The 24,311-nt window shown below is 44.5% G+C and overlaps 1 protein-coding gene across 7 annotated transcripts in view; it reads left to right on the top strand.

Moving 5' to 3' along the window:
• The window catches only part of CUX1 (cut like homeobox 1), a 267,797-nt gene that overhangs the window by 225,462 nt on the left and 18,024 nt on the right, over positions 1–24,311 (top strand). For 6 of the 7 annotated variants that reach the window (XM_082201345.1, XM_082201343.1, XM_082201341.1 and 3 more), the window contains 3 exons: positions 3,772–3,960; positions 5,802–6,066; positions 7,357–23,630. The exons of the other annotated variant lie outside the window; for it this stretch is intronic. In XM_082201345.1, the coding sequence (XP_082057471.1) occupies positions 3,772–3,960; positions 5,802–6,066; positions 7,357–8,068 (1,166 nt within the window). In that variant the 3' untranslated portion in view covers positions 8,069–23,630. Of the gene's footprint in view, positions 1–3,771; positions 3,961–5,801; positions 6,067–7,356; positions 23,631–24,311 lie in introns of those variants that run through there. 7 annotated transcript variants of the gene reach the window in all.

Below are 24,311 nucleotides of genomic sequence, written 5' to 3'. Positions count from 1 at the left end.
CTATGACTAATTTAAAGAAGCAAGTCCCATGCTTTGAAGTCAAATTTTCTTCTTCTTTCTTTGTTGGTGATCATTCGTAGCCAAGCAAAATTGTCTTCCATAAACACAGTTTTAACAGTGAGTCCGTAAGTGACTGTGGAGGCCAATTCTGGACCCACACATCCTTCCACAGTGGGGACATAGGTTTCCGGGTGGGAGTTGATCATAGTGAGGGTTTGCTAAGTGTGCCTTCCTCTTAGCATATTTCTCCCTTTCATCCTGAGTTTGAGAGTCTTCAAAGCCCACCTTTGGTCAAGGCTGTTCTCCAGTTGGAGCACTCGCAGGCCGGTGTTTCCCAGTTGTCGATGTTTATACTACACCAATTTGTTTTTAAGCTGAAACTGGCCATAGTTAGGGTTGAACCATGATCCCCCAGTTCCAATGAAATGGAAAGCCCTGGTCTAGTAAACTTAGAGCTTCCAAAGTTGTCATCCTGGCAGCATGTGAGGGGATAGGAGAGAGTGGTCTTATCACCATTGTGGCTTATGCACATCATAATAGGTTTATCTTTGTGTGTGAATGTGGTCTCAAGAATAGACACTGGAGATCACTTGGTGAAATTGCTTGGCAGGAGATTCAGGACAGTCTAAAGTTCTTCACATTATTATATTTTGGATCTCACTGGGCAAGCGATGATGTCTGACTCAGATAATTTTGAAAGGGGCTTGTTTGTTTAGGACATTTTATAATCAGCTTCATGGAAAAAAAGTTGTGTGCAGAGTAGACCAACTCATGGATAGATAAGGGAAAAGATCATCCGTACAGAAATATCTCCAGGTAGAGCCAGGGAAGACTCCTGTCTGAAACCCCAGAGACAGCTGCTGTCAATCAGTGCAGGGGATGGTGAGAGGTGGACCAATGGTCTAGCAGTATATGCCAACTTCCTGTTAGGCCAATTTACAGCAGTTGACTATGATGGTTAAATTTCAGAGGCAGAGCACCACTGAATATTGGTTGCGGCAGAACAGTAGCAGGAGAAGAAGACTATTGCCTTTGTGCCCTGCTTATGGGCTTCTCCAAGGTCCCTGTAGGAAACAGGGTGACAGGCTGGATAGGCCTTTGGTCTGATTCAGCTAAAGGGCTATTTGTAGTTACTATTGGGTTTGAAAAGCAAGTCTTGTGGTCAATAAGGCATAGGTTGCTGAAACAGCCAGCCAGGGGTACAAATTCCAAGTGGAAATATCACTGTGTTTTTTCCCCATGTAAAAAAGATTGCTGCACAAATTACATCTATGGGATGGGATGGGCAATTGAAGAGGAGGTGCTTCTATCTCTGCTGTGCCTTGTAATCTCTGCCCACTTTCGAGACTCTTGCCTGGGATCACCAACAAGGGTAGACGGAAGCATCCCAGTAATTATGAAATGAAGAGCCTTTATAATTAGCATGTTGCCAAAAGGGCAGAGGCGGTTGCCATTGTTCCCAGGCATTGGAGCTAAGCCTTGAGCTTAAAGCAGGGTTATAAGGGAGAATTGTTCACTAGGTATCTTTCCTAAAGGAAGATACATACTAAATTCCACATGGCCAGTAGCAGAAGTCCACCTGCACTGAGAGTTTAAAAACACTTGCAGGAGAAATTATTAGCAGATTCTTGGAAGGCTCCAAGGTGAGCATCACTAGGGTCATTGATTGAATGGTTTCGATTAGCTTAATGGAATGGAGCTGTTATGGAGTCCAGCTGCAGTACAGTTTGAGCATCTGCTGTTCTCTTGAGTGGCAGGAGCCAGTGATGGAAACATGGGTCGGAAATCGTTTCAATCTGCTTCTGCTCCCTGTTTCCATTATCTCCGTTGTAGGGTCCTCACCTTAAACAGTGGGAAGTGTTCCCAGCCAGGGGAATCAATCCTTTAATTTTCCCAGCTGAAAACCGAAACCCAGTAGCTTAGAAAACATTGAAGGGGAAGCCAAGACCACCCAGATTAATTAGAAACTCGTGAAAATTTGGTTGTTCTTTTACATCCGCTTGTGGCCTTGGAAGTTTTGTTTGGATGTAGCTCTTTTGGATAACATTTTCTTCAGATACCCTGGAGTTTGAAGCAGGAAGCTCATGCCCACGAGGCTGTGTCTTAGCTATTTAGAGTTTATGGGGACTGCCACAGCTCAGGCCTCAGAGTTCAGGTATAGAAAGAAATAAGATCAACCCCTCCAATTGGCAGGCAGTATTAAACCTCTCACTTGCCCAGGCAGGGTCTAAATATTTGGAGCCTGGCCATTTGGTGGATTTCTGTCCTACTTTTTGATAGGAGTCCTAAGAGCTGCTCACAACTTCTAAGTTTTAAGTACCCCAGGTATGGATTTTGGTACCCTTTGTCCTGACCCCGACACACTTTTGCATATGCAATCATGGAGATGCTTGAGCAGAAAAAAGAAGTGTCATTATCAGACTTCCATAGCCAAGTAAGGATGCAGATGGGGAAAGCATGGGGAGAAGACGTGCATTCATGTAACTAAGGTTGATTAAAAAGCACCATGTACATAGAATCATAGAATTGTAGATCTGGAGGTACCACAAGGGTCATCTATTCCACCCCCTGCAATACAGGAATCTTCTGCCCAACATGGGACTCAAACCCACGACCCCAAGATTAAGAGTCTCATGCTGTACCAACTGAGCTACCCTGAAGAGCACTCTATAAGTGATAATAATAATACCAAAAATAACATTGTCTTGGTTCATACAAAACACTAGACCAAACTGTCTTAGTTCTCCTGTTGCTGCACTGCCATGGTTTGGCCTGGCATTGTATGTGAACTCAGGCCTGTGGTCTGCCTTCCCCAAACAAGCCACTAGCAATAAACCAAGGACACACCTTGTTTGCAGCCCATAGCTGTTCAGATCAAGGCAAACCATGAGCTTGCGTTCACACACACTGAACACGAAGCCAAACTACAGCTTAGCTCTCCATAGAGTAACTACATGCTTGCTCGATCTCACTAAGCTATAGTTTGGCTTAGCATTAAGTAAAAATTAGGCCTGTACATGTTATCTGCATACCAGCCCATTATTCTCAGGAGTGTCAGGTGTTCAATCAGTGGACAGAAGTTCAAATGCACCCAGACTGAGAATCCTAAGGGCAGAAAGGATTTCAGGCACGCTCGCTTCGGCAGCACATCTACCAAAATTGGAACAATATGGAGAAGATTATCAGAAAGGATTTCAGGCATCACCAAGTTTGGTGGTGAAGTCATTGGATCCTCTGGCTTTTATTTTACGTGTTCAAGAACCGAATCAGTCTGAAATGAGTCAAAAGCGGAGGCTCTGACAAAAACAAATTATTCTTTCTCTTTCTGTATCATGACATGGGAGTCAGAAAGAACACTCCCTTAATGTAGAAAACAAGCACACCAGGGCAAGGCATTTATTGCAGGCTACACCCTGATGTGCTGGCTCAGTAAATTCCAGGAATTCTACGTGGAATATAAAATGTGGCCAGCTCCCACCTTCAATGTGACATGGTGTAGTTGGGATTTTTTAAAATCGTAGAACAGCTTTCGGTGGGTTGAAGGAGTTGCGGATTCCCCCTACAAACTGCCTGCACCTCCCTAGAGGTGGTCCTGCGCCACTTCTCTTTTCAGGAGAAGCCCAAACGGCTTAACTGCCAAGGTGTTCTGCTCCTTAATGACATTGGGCCCCTTTTGCTTTCATGTATGTGTGTGTTTGTGTTGCCTTCTCCTATCGCATTGTCTTCTCTCTCCATGGCACAAATACAACTTGATGTTTGGCTTCTTTGCAGGTCAGCGTCTGTTTGGGGAGACAATCCTGGGGCTAACACAAGGTTCAGTCTCAGATCTGCTGGCACGTCCCAAGCCCTGGCACAAGCTGAGCTTGAAGGGCCGGGAGCCGTTTGTTCGCATGCAGCTATGGCTCAACGACCCCAACAACGTGGAGAAGTTGATGGACATGAAACGCATGGAAAAGAAAGGTAATTTCCATCATGCCTGCAGCTATGCACATATTTCTCACCTTGCACGCCCTTGGGGTCTGAACTTGCAATGACGGACCAGACACAATTATCGCCACCAGTTCGGACCCCATGATTATATTTGTGAAATTATTGCATCAATTATTTTTATACTTGTTTACGTTGAATTGCATTTTCCATTTTACCAACCATTCACACAGTTTGGAGGGGTCCTTTTGGAACTCTTACAAAATCTATTTTTTAAAATGACCCTGAACAATCTAGTATCATCAGCAGACTTGGCCACCTCAACACTTAATTCCTACCTCTAGATCGTTTATGAACAAGTTAAAATACCAATCCTGGGGGTGGGGTGTTTCTGCTTCTACATCTCTCTATTCAGAGAACTGTCCAATTATTCCTACCTTTTGCTTGCTGCAGCTTAAATCAGCCCCTGATCCACAAGAGAACCTCTCTTCTTACTCCTTAATTGCTAAGCTTACTTAGGAGTCTTTGGTGAGGTACATTGTCAAAAGCTTTTCAAGTGTCTTTGGCACTTCTGTTTCGACCCGCAATGCTTTGGCCTCTCTGCTATTCTGTGCCCAGGCACACTCACAGTGCCTAGTTCCCCACCACTCCCATCTGATTCATTCTGAACCAGACCCTCCTCAGCTCCTGTCTGCTACCCCCCCAAAAAAAAATCATTAGTTGGGAATGTTTATCCTGACTTACCAAAAGATTAGCATACAATTTATTTACCCCAGTGGCTTAGAGATTGGACACAATGTCTTACCTTTGCTGTAAACACCGGGACTTGAAAATAAGCCTGGGGTAGACAACGTGGTCCACAGCATCTGAAGGGCTACCCCTGGAATAACCTACAGTACAGGTTATTGAGCAGGTGGGAGACTCAACACAGACAGGCTGCATTGCCAATTATACCATCTGTAAAATGGCTATAATGAGTTACCTTATACCACGTTAGGACCATTGGTCCATCTAGCATCAGTGCTGTCAACCCTTACTGACACCAGATCTACGGAGCTCCGGGGCAAATCTGCAACCTGACATCCCTTGAGCATAAATTGAAAACTGGTGTAGCAAAAGATCTATGAATCCTGAGGTATAAGGTGCAAAATTGTACCTCCGCCAAGAACTCACCAGGTGACCTGGGGGCAAAACCTCAACACGCCTGCCTCCAAAGTAGAGATATCAATACTTGCTGGATTTCTGTAAAGAATACGAGAAAATGTATGTGAAGCACTGCACATGTTGTTGTTACTTAGTAATTTAATAAACTTAGCTGTGATTTCTGCTGCCTCCTCCCTTTCTCTCTTCATTCCCTGGCTAGCAGGCAGGCAGTCGAGGGCAATGTTGCCAATTGGCACATGCTACAAAGCAAAGGGCAGTGCCAGCCAGCTCCCCAGAGGCCCCAATTGCCCACCATTTTAATCTCAAAAATCGGTAGAGCCAGGGCAAGAGTGACCATGTGCTCTGCCAATCTGATCCTGATCCTGGCTTTGGTTTATGATGGTTAATAATACATTTATATCCCACTTTTCCCCCAAGGAGCTCAAAGTGCCATACATGGTTCTCTGCCCCAACCCCACTCCAATTTCAGTCCATTTCAACCCAGTGAGGTATGTTAGGCTGAAGGACGGTGGCTGGCCCAAGGTTGCCCAGTGAGCGCCGTGGCTGAGTGGAGATTTGAACCCTGGCACCCCAGATCCTAGCCCAGCACTCTAACCACTGCACCCACACTGCCATACGCTTACCAATCTGTCCTTTCATACATGCCGGCTCTCCCAGTTGCTTGGCTTTGTGCCTAAAATGATCCCTGTGGTTTCCTTTTTGTCTTTCAGCGTACATGAAACGAAGGCACAGCTCGGTCAGCGACAGCCAGCCTTCAGAGTCTTCTTCGGCGGGCATCGATTACAGCCAGGGGGCCAGTCCACAGCCGCAGCATCAGCTAAAGAAGCCGCGAGTTGTGTTGGCCCCAGAAGAGAAAGAAGCTCTGAAGCGAGCCTATCAGCAAAAGCCATACCCATCACCAAAAACCATTGAGGAGCTTGCCACACAGCTCAACTTGAAGACCAGCACCGTCATTAATTGGTTCCACAATTACAGGTAACGTGCTAGGGAGCCTCTGTTGATTGTTCTGTCACTGAGTGAAGTCTGGCAGTCTGCACCAATGGCATCCCAATTATGAAATGCGCCCCCAGTGGCGGAGCTTCATGCTCCGGCACCAGGGGGCAGAGAGCAGGCGGGGGCGTGACTGGCACGCGTCCCAGGGGTGTGGCATGTCACCTGCGGGGGCGTGGTGCCTAGTGGTCCAGAATTTAGCCGAACAGATGCCCCTGGTAAGCTCCTTAGCAGAGGAAGTGGAAAGGAGCCACCCTCAATCCACTTGCTCCCAGTGCCTATTTATTAGAGCTGTACATCATATGAACATCTCACTGTGTATATTTCTAGTTTGAAATCAGGTAGGACTGAATTTTTTGAGAGGGATGAGTAGGAGATTATGGTTAATCTGTTGTTGTAGTAGCAGCAGCAGGAGGAGGAGTATCAAAGTTTCTATCCCACCATTCCTCTCAAAGGATTTTTTTAAAAAAATAAACACAACATAGGAAGCTGCCTTATACAGAGTCAGATCGTTGTCTCATCTAGCTCAGACCTACATTGGCTCCCAGTACATTTCCAAGCACAATTCAAAGCGTTGGTGCTGACCTTTGAAGCCCTAAATGGTCTCAGCCCTGTATTCATGAAGGAGCGTCTCTAACCCCATCATTTTGCCCGGACACTGAGGTTCAGCTCCAAGGCCTTTCTGGCAGTTCCCTCCCTGCGAGAAGTGAGGTTACAGGGAACCACACAGAGGGCCTTCTCGGTACTGACTCCCATCAGATCTCAAGGAAATAAACCACTACCTGACTTTTAGAAGGCGTGTGAAGGCAGCCCTGTTTAGGGAAGTTTTTAATGTTTGATGTTGTGTTTTTAATATTCTGTTGGGAGCTGCCCAGAGTGGCTGGGGAAACCCACTAAGATGGGTACGGTATGAAAAATTATTATTACAGTGGTACCTCGGGTTACAGACACTTCAGGTTACATACACTTCAGGTTACAGACTCCTCTAACCCAGAAATAGTACCTCAGGTTAAGAACGTTGCTTCAGGATGAGAACAGAAATCGTGCAGCGGCAGCGGGAGGCCCCATTAGCTAAAGCGATGCTTCAGGTTAAGAACAGTTTCAGGTTAAGAACAGACCTCCAGAACGAATTAAGTTCTTAACCCAAGGTACCGCTGGATTATTATTATTATTATTATTACTACTACTACTACCTGAACTTACATTACTGACGTATCTGTGACCCTCTTGACACCGTATTCCCCTCTCGCCTACACTTTCTCTCTCCCCGCCCAGGTCTCGCATTCGCCGAGAGCTCTTTATCGAAGAGATCCAAGCGGGAGGCCAGAGCCAGGCTGGGTCCAGCGACTCTCCTTCGGCCAGAAGCAGCCGGGCAGTTCACAGCTCCGAAGGAGACAGTTGTGATGGGGTGGACGCGGAGGGCCCGCCCGACGGGAAGCCGGGAAGCCGCCTGGAAGCCGACGAGTACAGCAGCAACACAACCACAAAGTCTCAGGGAGGGCGAGCAGCGTCAGCTTTCGATGCAGGAGAAGAGGCACTGCGAGACGCCGGATCTTCGGAGAAAACGGAGACATTCCACTTGGGGGCGGAGAGCCTGGACGACACTGACGACGAGGGGAGGCTCCGAGCGCCGCGTCCGAGTTCTCCGCCGGGCTCCCTACATTCAGGAGAAACTCTGGAGACGACGCCAAACTCTGCTCCAGAAGAGGATGCCTCTACCTCAGCTGCCTCCACCTCGCTCCTTGCAGGGGAGAGCTCCTGCAAGGCCGCAGGGGAACGTGTGGAGAAAATTCCCATTGTGCCAAGTACCAGCTCCACGCCAGCCACCAACTCCCTCCAGACCCTGTTCGGCTTCTCCGAGGCGGTTTGCTCGAAGAACACGCGGGACAACAGCTTGAGGAAAAAGAAGGCAGCGAATTTGAACAGCATAATCCACCGCCTAGAGAAGGCCGCAAGTCGAGAGGAGCCCGTGGAGTGGGAGTTTTGAGATTAAGCTCACCCAACTCTGAGGAGCTGGGGAAGTAAAACACAAAAAACAAAAACACACACACAAAAAAAACACTTGGACCTCTTCTGGTTTTAATTGTGTCCCGCACTTACAGCCCTGCAGGCCACGGGGCAAAAATGCCATAGGCCAAGGTGCATATAGAGAACGAAAGGAGCGTTTCAGCCCAGTTTTATGTTTGTGTTTTCAAGGACGAAAACTGAAAATGTGTAGTCGAGCTTTTTGTACCCCGAAGTGTTTCTATTAATTGCCCTAAAGTGATTTTCCACAGTTTCTGGGGAAGAAAAAAAAACTCATACAGCTTTTGCCTTCTGCCCTCCTCTTTGGTGTGGGCTTTAAAACTAAAAAAAAAATATTATATACAAACAAGAAGAAGAAGAAAAATTAAACCCACATATTTAAAAGGGGGGCTTTTTATCCGCCATCTAATGGCTAAACAGAGCGATAATAATACACTATTATCTTCTTTAAGCAGGAAAACCGAAAAAAGATGGAAGGGGAGATTTTTTGAGAAAAAGAAAAAAAGGTTTTTTGTAGCTGTTCAGTTGCCACTAAGAGATTGCACAGTCAACCCGACTCTAAACACACTAGTTTGAATTCCTAAATATTTTCAAGAAAAGAATATTGTTTAAAACTTGGGATTTAAAAAAAATACACATTTACTCCTCGTATTTTTTAAACAAAAGAGAAAAGTCACATCAGGAAAATATCTTAATTTGTGGTAGCTGACTTCAGTGTTTTTCTTGTAAAGTGGAATAGAAAATTGACTTGTAGTGCACATCGTTTCATAGCTTTAACCAATTCTGGTCTCTTTATGGGCTGGGATTTGTTTAATACACTCCATTTTAGGCCAAATCAGGACAGAAAAAGGAAGAAATCTGAAAAAAAAAATCTGAAATCTAGGTATTTTATAATCTGCTTTTTAACCTCTAACCACAGAGCACGCAGATCAGACCTCATTTCTAGGAGGTGTGGGAGACAGCTTGGAATGGGTACTTGATCGGATCAGTTTGAATTGCGTCATGTCAGCCTTGCAAATCAGTTACAAGTCCTCAGCCTGCCTAGTCACACATGCCTACATTAGTCATTTGTGCCCTATGGGGAAAGAACCACCAGCTTTTGAAAGAAATTAGCTCACTTGGTTGCAGACAGGTGGGTGTCATAATGAGCCTACGTTATACGTAGGACCTTGGCAGGGTGGTGGTGTTGACTAGAAGGATGGAAGCGTTTGGCTGATACCACTTTGGGAAGAGTGGAGGTGCATCTTGCAGTGAGAAGCACTTAGAACATGAGAGGGGAGCCTTCAGTTGATGTTTGACTACAACTCCCACCAACCTTGTCCATTCAGCATGCCAGCTGGTGCTGATGGGAGTCGGAGTCCAGCAACATCTGAAGGTGTGATGGGTTCCCCACTCCTGACTTACAATGAGCTGTCTTGATGGCAGGCGGTGAGATCAGTCACTGGGCACTTTCCTGTTCTCACATCCCACTAAGATAGAAAAGGACCTTTCAGCACCCTTAACTAATTGGTTAATCACTGGCTGTGGTCCCACAGCAAGCACTGATTTCTCTATTAAGTTTCAGTTGTGGGATTATCATTATTATTATTATTACCATTCTTTTATGGCGGGGGGTGTCCTCATTAACAAAAAGAGGAAAGGCTTGCAGGAGGAGCCCGTGGCATTCGGTAATCGCAACGTAAACCACGGAACACCTAACCAAAACATGCGCAGAAGCATGGCGCCCATCGCAATTGTCAGCTCTTCCACTTTGTTTTGCAAAAGCTGCAAGGCCGATCAAAGTACAAAATCAAATTTCCAAATTGTCTCTGACGCCTCCTGTTGTCTATGTGTATATGCGTGAGCATAGAGCCGTGTGGAAAGCCGAGTGTGTGCGTGAGTGTGTGTGCAATTTTATACGTCTGTATTTTCTTACGTACTTCTTGCACGCATAGAGTGCATTACTGCCACCTTTTTTCAATAAGCTGTTTTATCAGTTACGGCTTCTACAAGTTTGCTGATTTAGACTCCTTTATTGCCATATCTTTAAAACTAACGATAGAACGATTTCGGTATATATATATTATTTTTGCTTATTTATAGGTGCTGTATTTTATTATCTGATTGTTAGGGATGAAAGGGGGCAAATATTCTTTAGAGGGATAGACTGCCGGCAGTATTGGGTATAATTTACAAGATGTAGTTGTCATACTGTATATTATTGACAGACTTTTTCTTTTCTTTTCTTTCGTTTTTTTGGGTCCGTATTGTGTATCATGGAAAACTTTGTCTTAGGTCAACATCTTTTGATGACACTTTAATGGTGCATTCATTGCTTCTTAAGTTCTAATTAATATTTTTTCTTTATGATATGGGGAGGGAGGCAAGGGAAAGGTATTCTGAGTTTTAAAAATGTGTTCCCAACATTACACCTCAACATGCTTGAAGTTCATTAGTAATTGATATGGGGGGAGGGGCTACAAGATGTGAAACCACCTTCCTTGCACGTGTTTGTTGTTTTTTTTAAAGGGCAATTGTGTATTTTGCAGTCTCTTTTCAAGGATTGACAGCAGCACTTAGTTCAGATATTCACAAATTTAAATGTTTGGTAGCTTTAAAAGAAAAAAATGCCTTTTCATGGCCCAGGACGAAGGCTCTAGGAGGCTGCAAGGCAGGCTTGCTTTGACCACTTCTTGCTGTTAATTTTATAATTTCGTAACTGTTTTGAGGGTCCGAATGTTGGAGCTTGAGGTCCACCGACAGCTCTTGGTTTGTTCCATCCTGATCTGAGGAGACGTATTTGCAAAAATTGTGGCTGATACGAGAATCTGGGCAGCAGAGAAAGCCCAGCTGTTCCAGAAGAAAATCTGGAGAAGTAAATAAGCGCTGGTGATTCTTGACGTAGGCATAATCACCCTTCCCTAGCAGATAAACCTTCTGCTCTTGGCACATACATGAAGGCCGTTGTACAGCGGCTCTTAACATATGCATGGAATTTTGCGTGAGCATATCAGAGTGGGACTCGTGACTAAGGGGTTGCTCAGCTTCTGCCATAAAAATTCCCCACTTGCTTCTCCAAACAGGATCTGCCTCTCTTTCTCAAATCTTCCTGTCAGCTTACCCATCTTCACTTTTATCAGGGCCAAGCGTCTGAATCGATGAAGGAATCCGTTCTTGCCTTCAGATGTTTGTATCTTTTCTTACAGCAATAGATCTCCCATTCTGATGTTTCCTCCCCTCCCAGATAGATATGAGGATGCTTGCTGCCGTCAGGGCCCCATGATTTGATGTCTCCCCATGGAAACCTGCATCCCATAACGTTGTTACTTGTGTGGTTTAGAGCATGCCCTAGCCGAGCAGTCAGAGTTCTGCCACCCATCCTGATAAGCAATATTGAAGTGCCTTGAAATAACAGAATTCTGGTTGTCTTTCATGTGCTGTGCTTCTCCTCCCCTCCCCACCCTGGTGCCTGTGGAGCATATCGTAAATATTGTGTAACCTCTTTCCTTTTTTCCTCCCTAGGCCCAAGCAGATCTGTCTCGTGTAAAATCTAGAAGCAAAGCTTGCTTTAGGGTAGGTGGTTCATTGCAGGGACCCTTATTCACAGAACTGAAGCACTCTTAGGCCAAATCAAAGAAGATGTTGCCACTCTGCCAGCAGCTGCAAATTTGAAGCAGGAAAGTGCTTGAGATTTCAGTATATATTTGGCACTGTATTGTCATTTTGGTTCTTTCCATCATTTCTGCTTTGGCTTTGAAGGGAAAGGCTGGCATGGACTCAGTAGAGAGATTCCCCTAAAAGAATCATCTGTGCAAGGCCTTCGCCATCCAAAATCTGATTCTTGTGTCTTTGGCAAGAAGGTTTTGGCTGGCTTTTCCAATTAGTTCTCAACTAGGCTTGGTTGGATTTGGGTCCTGGCGAGGTGTGCCATTTGCAATCCAGTTTTCAGCCTTGGGAAATCTAGCATAACGGCCCCGCTCCTGGCTGGCAAGTTCATTGCAGCACAAAGGATTACAAACCAGTAGTTGTTAGTCACGGTGGTGAAAAACTACATTAAGAGATCACATTTCAGCAAGTGTAGTTCTGTATTGTAAAGCACCTCATGCATAGGCGCTTTTCCCGATACTTTCTTTTACAGCAAACTCCTGGCATTTTTTTTTATGGCTGAAGCTTACTGCCATGCAGTGGTTCCCTGCCAGCCCCCAGCCCCCCCCCCCAAAAAAAAAACGCCATGGGAAAATATTCTAGAGAATTTTAACAGAAGGGCCATAGCTCAGTGAGGAAGCACATTTCCAACCTGTGCTACAGAAAACTCTGCCCTTGGGGGAAACTACGTTGAGAATACCAATTATAGCAGGCAAGTTTCCATGAAAATTTGGCTTCCAAATTCTCTGCTCATTTCATGTAAGTCTGCAGCCTTGGCTAATGTCCCACATGAGCTAAGGCTATGCCCAGAGCCCATCCAGAATGGTTTGCATGATTCGTCTGGCATTGCATGGATTATTGTGCAACGTGGGAGCCCCAAAGGTGAAGACAGCAGCTCACGCTACTTAGTAAGCCACATTGCACTATTGAGAATAATTCCAGTTTGCCAACAAGGCTAGTCCTAGAAGCATCCAGCAGGGGAGAATGAGCACCCATCACTGCCTTCATGGCCCTTTCTTTCCAAGTGGGTGAAATTCACCTAAAAGGAAGGCTTTCTCGGGTGCCGTTTTTCTAATCTCACCCCTGTAGGGGGGGAAAGGCCAAATGAAGCCCTCTTTGCAAATGCTTTTTGGAGAAATAGAGCTGTGTATAACTGGCCTCATGAAATTCTTCACAGTTCTACTTTTGCAAAAAGCATTGGCTTCCAAATTCTCTGCTCATTTCCACAAATGAAATTTCTACGCTGTGTGCATAGACAACTTTTAATAACACGCGTGTGGTGGAGCTTTTAGCAGTCCCAGTGAGAGAGGGCAGAGCAGCTTTGGGTTCTGAGTTTGTGGAAATGAGCTGATCCTATGAATGCTTTATCAAAAGTAAGCGCCGCTGACTTCAATGTGACTTGGCCCAGAGCCGGTCCTACCATTAGACAGAGTGCGGCAACTACCTTGGGCAGCGGAAGCTGGGAGATGGAGAGCAGCAGCAGCAAGTTTTGTGTACCATGCAACCTGACCTGTGTCTCCAAAGCTGTCTCCTTCCAACTCTATGATTCTATGAGAGGGTGCCGCCCCATTGCCAGTGTTGAAGAAAAATGCAACTGACTGGGCAAAACTTCCGTGCTTGGAAAGATTGGGAGGTGCACCACCTTGTCCTTCTTTCCACACCACCCAATGTATTGAGCCGGGCCTGGACTTGCTCCCAAGGAAGTATGCGTTGGACTGTAGCTTTAATCACAGCACCAAAGGGGGACGGATTCCGCACCCAGAGCCCTTCACATAATGTTTGGTACTATTTGTCAACTGTCGTATTGACCCACGTTTCCAAAGCATGCTGGCACTGATTTGCAAGTAAATTTATCTCAGAGGAGGAGCACTAACCTGCAGCCCTGAAAGATCAAGCTAACTTGCCTTCTTGCAGGTAGGCAGGTAGCACACTCCCAGTGTAGTTTTCCGGGCTTCTTCAACGGTCTTATCTCAAAGCCTGGATACGTATATTGATATTCAATTTCATAGAGAATCAGTCTCTTAAGCTTAAGCCAAGAAATAGTATTCTTGCAGGCAGGCAACTGACTTAAGGGGGTTCCGAATAAGGGGTGTGAGGACATCAGGAAGAATGTTGTGGGAAATTTAGTACCTCTTTGGTTCTACGCATCATCAAAGAGCCAGAGTTGGACCCCTAATTATTGACACCTCCTTAGATGAGGTGCAGACTGGTCCAGCTCTTACTGTATTTGCCTGGGATGAGGCCTGGAAGAGCCTGTTTCCGCAAACACCTTATTAAATGCCTTGCTAGCTGGCAAGCAATAAAAGTTAGAAATTTCTAAACTTGAGGTTGATAATTTTGATACACTGCAGTTAAAACACAACCCTTGGATATTTTTAAAAGACAAATTAATCAGTACACAGCTCCTGATGAAGAAGTGAGTAAACCTCCCAGAGGAACAGTTGCAGGACAAATTACTTTTAACCTCCATTCCAGTTGATTTTGACTATACATCTTTGTTAAAAGCCACTCCCTACCTTTAGATCGAAGGAGCTCCAAAATAAGAAAGGTGGTCCTTAGAGTTGCACTCCTATCGTTTGTGTGTGTGGCTGTTGAGAGAATAATATGCTTCAAAAAATATGCAATAGATGCCCTTGCAATTTAAAAGGATTCCCCCGCTCCTTTTTTTTGTGCGGACTTCTGAAAGAAAAACTGAACAGCAAAGAAATCTCACTCTTAGCTTCAGTGTTAATCAAATCAAAAGAAAAAAGTATTAGCAGAATAACATCATGGAGAGCTGCTTCTTTTTTAAATGTATTCTCTACTAGCATTGCAGCAGTCAGAGGACACTCAGCAGTTCTGTCTCTCACGCTCCATTTCAAAAGCCCCCAATACTGTCAAATTTTGGCAGTTTAGAGTTGGCAAAATCCTTAGGAAAGCACCCATGGAAGTTGTTTTGTTTCAGAGTCTTGGGCTGCAGTTGAGAACCTTTCTGAGCACCAGGGACTGATGGCAAGTGGAATGGTGTTCACACCTCCTTGATGATGAACCTTAAGTCACCTCCGTGACCACTTAGATGCCCTTGGTACCCTGTTGAAGCCAGTTAGCTGATGCCACACCGCTGCTCAGAACTAAAATATTTCCGTACTCCCTTGCTTTCCAAGAAATGTATTGGATTGTGTGAGACTCTGCCTGGAGCAGAATCACCTTGAGTTCAGATACTTTGCGAGCAAATGCAAGAAATTGTCAACATCCACAATGCATGCTTTTATTCTTATTATTAGGACCTATCATTTCCAATTTGGCCTCCTCATCCTACTCATGGTTATATAAACTTGAAGACAGTGAGGGAGGCTCCTTGGGGTGAGAGGATGCTAAGGGCCACTGCCAACCATACTGGGTTGAATCGGATGGGTGTCATGCCCTGTAGGTGCCCCCAGCTCAAAGAATGATTCCTGGAGCAAGAAAGGCAAAGCAGTGCGGAACCAGGTTTGCACACAAGCAAGGGGTTCAGGAACTGCTGTGGACACTATCACAGCACTTGCTTAAACAGTCAGACCAGGTTTGTGGACCAGCGCTAGCTACTCTCCCTGCTCCTGCTCACAGTTCTATGCATCCAACCCCTTGTGTTCTGGATAGTGCTAAATGCGCCCCAGGCCAGCTGCACTGTGAACACTGGCCAGGCCTGTACCAGGAGAACAGCTCTCCTAGTCAGTCTCCTGTGGACTAGAACTTCCTGCGGGATACATCCAGGAGGTCTTCTCTCTCCAAGGTTAGCTATGAGAGGAGGAGGAGCAGCCTAACACCAATGGACAAAGCTACCTCTATTCCCTCCACAGGACTAGCAGATTGCTGGTGCCTTATGTTTCAGGCACCACTAAGCACTTAATTATATCGCGTGGAAACAATCCGTTGAAATAAAGTAGTGGGGTGATGTTTTTAAGACACACACCCAGTTGTTGGGACTTTTAAAGAAATTGGGTTCTTTATAACTCAGTTGTACATTGCTGGGACCTTTTAATGCAATTAACTTGCTGGTGCATTGATCTAGTAGCCGTTTGCCACCATTTGTAGTGAAACCAAAATTCCTCCCATCCTACGCAGAATGCTAAATATTTTAGTTGCCACCTTACATGTTTGCTTCCGTTTTCTGAGGTGTTATTGCTTTCCATGGCACGTTAAGCAGTCCCTCTGTGCAAATGTCAGCCTCGGAAGGGGGGACATGCAAAGATCTGCTCATCATTGCATGTTTGCTTTCCTTTCTTGTCCTTTCTCTAATGAGAAGGTGGAGGCTGCAACTTAAGTAAACTCCACTCCATCCTATATGCCCAAAGGCTGTGGTGGAATACTTACCTGGGAGTAAGTCCCACTGGACCCAGGAGTGCTGGCTTCTGAGCAGAAATGCAGTCTGTCAGTTTGATCCAATGAGTCACTATTTTTCATGACTTGTGATCTGAATGCATAGTCTAGCACTCCACTGAAGAAGAATCCCAAGGCTCTCTGTGAGCCCAACAACTGACATTGCAGCCCACTGTAAAGATTAATTGTGGACCTTTGCATCTTAGAAAAGTATTGCACAAGCACACTTAAAAGTGGCTAGCACCTAGGGCTGAAATTGTTGAAGTAATAAGTTTCATAATGGAAGAAATTAATTAGTTTAATTCATTTAAAAACTAGACACACACACCCAAAAAATATAATTTTTTTTTAGTCATGGAAGGGAAGCCTGTACTCCTAGATCTGCTACAAACTCTCTGAGTATCATGCAGTTCACAGTCTTCACAACTGCAAGGAGCAGGATATTGGGAGTCCCACACATGAGGGCTCCATGTGCTGAAGGGCATCTCTCATTTATGTATTAAGATTTCCACAAAGGCCCTTGATAAGCATGCACGGAAGCCAGCAGCCGGAGCACATATGCTTCAAATAGTTTTCAAAGCAATAGCGTGTCTTAACTTTGGTCAACAGTCATTACCGAAATACTCAAGACATCCTGTTTTAATTGGAAATGAATTGGTTAAATTCAAAAATATTCATTTACTTAAACCCATTAATCAATTTGCTATCCTTGTTACTCTGGTGAAAACATAATGTATTTAGTTGCATGGGTCATTTCTGAGTGCATATAGAATGAGTTGCCTAACTTGTGTCATTTTTGCAAGGTTCATCCATTTACTTACCTTTTAAAAAACAGATTCATTATACAACCTACTTCCTCAAACAATTCCAGATGAACATGGCTGGGATCAACGCAACTTACCCAAAATGTAGGTCTTTGAACAGCCTTGAATGGCCAGCAGTTAGACCTGGTCATGCACAAACTATTCCACTTCTTGGGCCCACAGCGCTGAAGCCTGAATAAGTATCTTCAACAGCTTGAAAACATGCAGTGCTTTTTATCAAGCAAGAGAGGCTTTCGCACAACCTGTGCATAGCAAAATCAGGATATAATTGTGAAGAACGGGGCATATATCTTTGGTAAGGGCCAGCCCAATTCTTGTCAGGACTGCCCATCTTCATTTTCCACTCCGTTAAGAAACTGCTGAAATAAACACAAGTGCTTGGGGGCACCTTTAATTTGCAGTGTGGTGGCGTGCATTTTCTTACATGAGCATGTGAAGTTGCCTGCAGCCTTCCAGCCACTTGTGCCACCATCTTTTAAGGTACCTTGTCCTTTGCAGCCTCTGTGCAATTTCTAGGGCTGGCAAGGTGGGGAACCTGCGAGGTGTTCCTAGACTCTCAACTCCCATCACCATTGCCCATGATGTCAGTTGGAGTCCACAAACATCTGCATGGCCACTGGTCCCATACCCATATGCTAGATTAACCACCTGCCTTTTTAATCAGTTACATCAATTGGCATGTTACAGGTGCTTTTTGGAGATAACACAATTAAACGAAAGCTGCCACTCGTATCAGTAGCAAAAGCCTTTTGGTGCTGTGCATGCTTACTCAGAAATCATAGAAACGTCGAGTTAGAAGGGGTCCTGAGGGTCATTTTGTCCAACCCCCTGCAATGCAGGAATCTCAACTAAAGCATCCATGACAGATGGCCACCCAACCTCCAAGGAAGGAGAGTCCACCACCTTCAGAAGGGAGTCTTCCACTATTAAACAGCTCTTACCTTCAGAAAGTTACTTCTGTGTCTAGTGAGCCTTCCTTCCAGTTAAATCTGCCTTAAGCTGAAATCCTATACCCATTTACCGGTAGAAAGCTCTGTTGAAGTCCGCATGGTTTACTTATGAGTAGACTTGCGTAGGATTGTACTGTTCAATAACAGTCGTTAAAGCTTGCAGTAGTTTTGCTGGATTAGCAATGATCCAGTGAAGATTCAAACGCATTTGCCTGCTTACCTGTTGTCTTTGTAGCCACGCATGTGGAATAAGCATTATGGGGCTTGGTTTTCGAAGTATATTCTGCAGAAGTTACTATGTATGTAGGACGTCTGTACCTCTGGCATTGGCAGCATCCAACTGGATAATGTCAGAGCACGGACAGGAGGCCAAGCTTTAAAATGTCACCAACGGACACTGGAACGCTTAGGGTGCTGATTCCTTCTGCAATAACCAGCAGCCATGCGGGTTTTGTAACCACAAAGGGGGAAAGGTTGCATATTTTAAGGCCTTGGTTGTTAAAGCTGACCTTTCCCTCCCTGCCTTAGCATGTCACCATGCTGCTTGTAGCTGTGCATGCATCACCTGTGTGCAGGATAGCAGTCTTTCCCCCATCATTTTAACACCCCATCACCCTGATCCAGTTATTCCTCACAGTTGCACACACCAAGTACTCATGCCTGCAAGGGATTCATTGCGCACTGGGGCGCACACAGAAGTCATGCTTGAACCAGCTCCCCTGGTCTCTTTGCTGAGGGAGACAGCTTCACATACACAAAATGTGTGTGTGTGTGTGTGGATGCCCCTCTGTTGGAATTGTGCACATGAGGAGTCCATGCTGGACATCTTGCTGAACAAAGAGGGACTCTCCTGTGAGTTTCTGCTCTCCAGAGATTTGGAAGGTGGAAGCAAGCGTGGTCTTACAAAATACTGAGCCTGCATACAACAAGCCGTTCAAGGTGTCTCCTTGATTCCAGTAGGGCTGAGATAAGCTTTAAAATTCATGGCTTTAAGAAAGCAAATCATAATGCATTTCGTTTAGTGGTCTATTATGATGGAGAAAAATGAAAGCGTGCCCCCTCAAAAAATAAATTTGGATTGTGTATTTCCCATTTTTAAAGTTGCTTTGCTATATTTAAGTAACCAAGTTTACTAGAGAAGGGCAATGGTTATTCACACACACTGTTTTATAATTCTCAGATATATTGAGCTTTATTTAGGAGATTTAGATGAAAGTTTGTGTTTTGCTTTGCGATTTGTTTCCTTTGTCCAAAGTCCTAAATTCTGCTGTCATTTACATCTTTCACAAACTTGCATTTGTTAGCTTCTTCTAACCTGAAATTAACCAGTGATTTGGATTCCTTTCCTTTCCTTTCCTTTTTTTATTAAATTCCCCCACCCCACCCCCAGTTTTTAACAATTTAACAAGCATAACTCTTAAACATTCTCAGTCTAGATTATACACATTTGGATTTCAGCACATATCAGAGAATACCTATCTACTCAGGATCCATTAAGAAAAATGCAGAAATCTGGGTTGTTGGGGCACTAATTTTTCTAAAGCACTTAATAGCATGCATTAAATCTTTGTGCAATAAGAAATATTTGTTTGTAGGGAGCTAACCTGTATGGAACGTGTTAAGTGAGCAAATATGAGCTCCTCTGTCTTTGAAGAGTCTGGCAGTGGCCTCTGATGGAATTGTGGCATCCATAATTGGTGAAATTACAGGTGGAATTGTGGCATCGTATTAGGAACACTGAGTATATGACCGTTTACCAAGTGGTTACAAAAAGGCTGGTACTCTCATTAGGCCAACTACTCAGAGGGACACAGTACTGACCTTTGAGGAGCACAGTTTTATACAGATTAGTTTTTGTGAGATCTTAAAATTTCTGATAATCTTTCAAGAATGTCATTTCTACAAGACACCTGCTTTTGAAAATTGCAAGTTAATTTTGGGAGGGCAATGCAAATCGTTTACTTTGCCTGTGGCACAAAATAACCTTGCCTACAGTGCGAAATAGCCAGGCACCAGCACTAGTTATGTCCCACAGTTTGCAAAGTAACCACTTGGTAAGGTGGTTGTCCTACCAAACAACGAGGGAGAATTTTTTGCACTCCGCTTTTAAAATTATTAGGCGTTTACAGGTGTGGATAGATTTGCCTCGTTCCTTGGCACAATGATACACACAGGAAAGGTTTGCCACATGGTTGCTTGCATGCCACGATTTTGTTTTCCTTTGGTAAAGCATCGTAATCATCTGTTCTCTTGAATTTGTGACTGCAAAACACTCCTCCAAGCTGGTCATCAATGGATTTGAAGACCAGTAACTACAACCTGTTGAAGTGGTAATTACCAAATTTCAATTTTACATAGCTCTGCCTCCATTTGGGGAGCAGACATGTGTTGCGGACATTCCCTGCCAAATTGTACTTCTGTGGCAGCCCTTTTGCACAGCCTAGCTATGACAGGATAGACAAAGTTACGACTTTGCAGGGGGTTGGACTAGATGGCCCTCAGGGTCCCTTCCAACTCTGCAGTTCTATTGTTCTACCTGATAGACACAATCATGCAAGTTATCTGCTAGGCACTTAGTGGCTCAAACATCCCACCCCACCCACTTCGATACCCGACCTGTCTTATGCAACCTTTAAAGGCACTGAAGCATCTCGTTCTTAGTCTCTTGGGAAAAGGGACTTAACAATAAGTTCATTCCAGTTTAACTGGGACTTGTTAAAAACAAATGAAAAACATCTGCTTTTCTGCCTCTTTAGTCATCATCATCAGCACTTATCTGTGAAGTGGTTCTGTTAATCAACTGCACCACAAGCATATCATATTTTTTGTTTCATCCCGAAAACTCGCACAAACATTGAGCCTTTCCTACATGTAATGAGATTATTATTATTATTATTATTTCCCAAAGTGCTTTCCAGAGCTTCCTGCATAAAACTGCAACGGCCATGCTCACATATCTGTCCCAAGTGTACACAGTTGCATGATTCGTGCGTGCAACGTTGCCCCAAGCGAGTGGCTTCGCGGCTTGACTTGCACCTCAGGTGGTCAGCCAAGACTCATATCATTCCTTTGTATATTCTGGATACTTTGTAAATGTGTATAAAATCGTTTTTAATTTAAAGATCTTCTGCTTTTGAGAGTTTAGAAGGACGCAGCTTTGGGCGGGGAGGGCAAGGAATGAAGCAAATGCACAAAGCGCTCTGAGCCTCCTTGAGTCTGTGGAATGGGTCCGTGAAGAGGCATTTTTTGCTGTTCCCAAAGTTCACCGCCGTTTCTAGCAAAGTATTTTCAGCCGAGAGACTGCTTTCCTCAGCAAGGTTCCTCTTTCACCTGAGTGCGTCTTTTCCAAATTTAAAATGGCAAGGTCTGTTTCTGCTATGTGAGAATACCCATCGCATGCTAACATCTGGCAGCGCGGAGCGTGTTGACTTTGGTGATGCTGTGAGTGACGTCTCGCCCTAGGGGTGTGGTTCTGTTTTTTGGGAGGGGGGAGTGTTTAAAAGAAACTTCTGCTCCTTCCATTGCCTCTGCACCAGGCCCCATGTGCCATAATAACTCTCCAGAAGTAGACTGAAAAGCAGCTTGGCGTGGAATATGACTATACACGTGCTCCGTTTGAAAACTTTCAGGCGAGGGTTAAGGATGGCGTGAGCCATGCAGCTGTCAACTTTGCATCTCAACCTGCTTTTGGGTTTGTCTAGAAATTGATTCTCTGGGCTTTTCAGGTGAGGGAGTGAGGATGAGAACAGGAGACCCCACCCACAGAGGCCGGAAAGGCCCAATAAGTTTTGGGGCCTGAGGCAAAAATCCAAATGTTGCCTCTCTTCTCTCACTCCCCCACCTCCCTCACTTGATGGTGGTCAAAATACAAGGAGACAGTAAATAATTGTACATTTTGTGGTGTTGCACCACCCTGCCTAATTGGTCCAGGTCTGAGGGGGGATTCTTTCATAGCTGTCAACGTTTCCCTTTTTTAAAAGGAAATTCCCTTCTTCCGAATAGGATTCCTCGCAAGAAAAGGGAAAAGTTGACAGCTATGGATTCTTTCTCTGCCCATTTGTAATGATGAACACAGTTGAGTGGTATGGCGTGCAACTGTTCTTTGAGGAGGTAATACGAGAGGCAGCAGCTTATGCAGAAACAAAGAAAATGAAGGGGGGAAAGTTGCCTTTTTTGTTTTTAAAAACCCTGTTACTGTGCAGAAGAAGGCTTGCCACTCATTTAGCAAACCCGTGGGGTGATTCCAGGGAGTCCCGGGGTTGTTTTCAACTAGGTCCTGTTCAGAGTAGACCCTTTGAGCTTGCCAAACGATAAAGTTACTCAGATCCATTCACTTTGGTGGGTCTACTTTGAGTAGGACAAGCCCTGAATGCCACCCGTGCCCTTCCTCAGAGTCTCCGAAGCAAATTGGTGCAACACCTCTCTGGGAGCAAGCAGCCCCCTTGAAGGGTCTTTGGGCATGAGCCAACTGCACAGGATCAAAATGAACAGGAGTCATGTGGGAACATGTCTGGTTAACTTCTGGAGAGCAAGGAGGAGGTCCTTGTGGATCGTGTCCCCAGCCAAACCCAACCACTTCCCCCTTCCTTTTTTATTTTTTATTTTCTTGCGCTAGTTTGGACTGGTGACGGGGGGGTAAGGAAGGTCTACTTTTAAAATAATGAGCTTTTGGTAAAGGTGTGTCTCCCCCCCCCCTTTAAATTGTTATTCTTTCTTCTCCAAATAGTCTATGCATTTCCAATGTCGAAAGCCGTTTTCTGCCGCTCTCCCCCCCCCACCCCACCCCTCCCTGCCCAAAAGGCACTGTGTGTTCTGCTCTGTGGACAACACTCTGAGAATGTCATGTGTGCGAATTTGGACGTTTTAAATCCAAAGTAAATGGCAACCTAATTTTTTGTTTGTTTGTTTGCTTCCCCGAAGTCCCTTTTCACACACATATATATATATATATAATTTTAAGTCAAGGCCACGATCCGCCTCAAGAGGCTTGTGTGCACGTCCCATTGAAACCTGGGGACTTGCACAGGAGACCTTCCCAGCGGGTCATGCGCTCTGAAGATTTTATTTTTTGTTTTTATTTTTTGCATTTGTGCAATAACTACTTGCCATTTTATCGGGCTAACCTTTGGACTTGCCCTGACTACTAACACAGCACAAAATGAACTCGAAACAAAAAAAAAAGGTGTATTTTTTTTCCTGAGAATATTTTCTTTTTTTAAAAAAAAAATTGATGATAAGCTCCATTTTACCCCCGTGTACTTGTGGTGTCCGACATTTTTAGCAGTATTTTATATATATATATATAAATATTATATTATTATTATTATTATTTTCCTGTAACGCACTAAGTCTTAGATGTTTTTAGACGCTCATTTCTTATATTCACAATCACAGATTTTAATGAAATATCCTCACAAAGACCCAATTGACCAAAAAAAGTGTCTTCTTTTTTTTTTTTGTACAAGTAGCTTTGAGAAGCCCCACGTTGTGTTGCTGTGATTTCATCTTTTGTAACATTTTATTTCTTGTTCAGAAGTTTATTAAAGAAAAAAAAAGTTTTATATGGCTGGCTGTGACGGAGTGGGGGGGGCCTCCCTCCGTTAGGGGGGGCGGCATTTCCTTCCTGTCTTGGGCCCGCCATACAATGTTCTGTTCTCAGCACTGTACAACAGTCCCTATATGATATGGAGAAGCAATATCACTGTACGAAACTCACATGATGTATTATTATAATTCACTAGCACCCTAGGTGTGATAATTGAAGTAAATATCTTTTATACAAACATAACGACGTGTAGGTTGTCTTTCTTCAGGCAGACTGGACTCAAAAGCAGCAAACATTTTGACGGGGGTTCCGTTTTTGCTCGTCTGGGAGTTAAATATGTTGGGTGTGACGATTGCTTGTTTATTGTGAGAAGACGGCAGCCTTTTCGCCGCAAGATCTATCTATCCATCATTCACATTTGCTCATTTTTAAATAGAAAGGGGGGGTGGAATCTGTGTTTTCCGTAGGTGGGGAAACACTTGCTTCTCCCAGCGTTGCAGAACTACAGCTCTTTTGTGTGCCTCCTCCGCCAGAGGTTTGGAGGGTGGCAACACGAGAACGGGGCCTTCTCTGCAGTGGCTCCCCATTTGTGGAATGCTCTCCCCAGGGAGGTTCACAAGGCACCTTCATTATACACCTTTAGGCGCCAGGCAAAAGCGTTCCTTTTTAACCAGATGTTTGGCTGATTGACATGCAGTGCCCTTTTAAAATGTATGGGGGGGATTATTGGCTTGTTTACATTTCTGTCATGAATTTTGTGTTTTTATATTGCGGTTTTGTGTTGTAACCGGCCTGAGACCTGCAGATATAGGATGGCATGCAAATTAAATTATTATTATTAACAACAACAACTCCCATCAGCACCAGCAAGTGTGGTCTGGTGTGATGGAAGTTGTTGTTCGCTAACACCTGGGGGGGGGCAAA

This window comes from Podarcis vaucheri, assembly GCF_965113315.1.
Source record: "Podarcis vaucheri genome assembly, chromosome: 15".
Taxonomy (NCBI): Eukaryota; Metazoa; Chordata; class Lepidosauria; order Squamata; family Lacertidae; genus Podarcis; species Podarcis vaucheri.
Note: the sequence above shows the minus strand (reverse complement) of the source record. Positions and strands in the feature narration are given on the sequence as shown.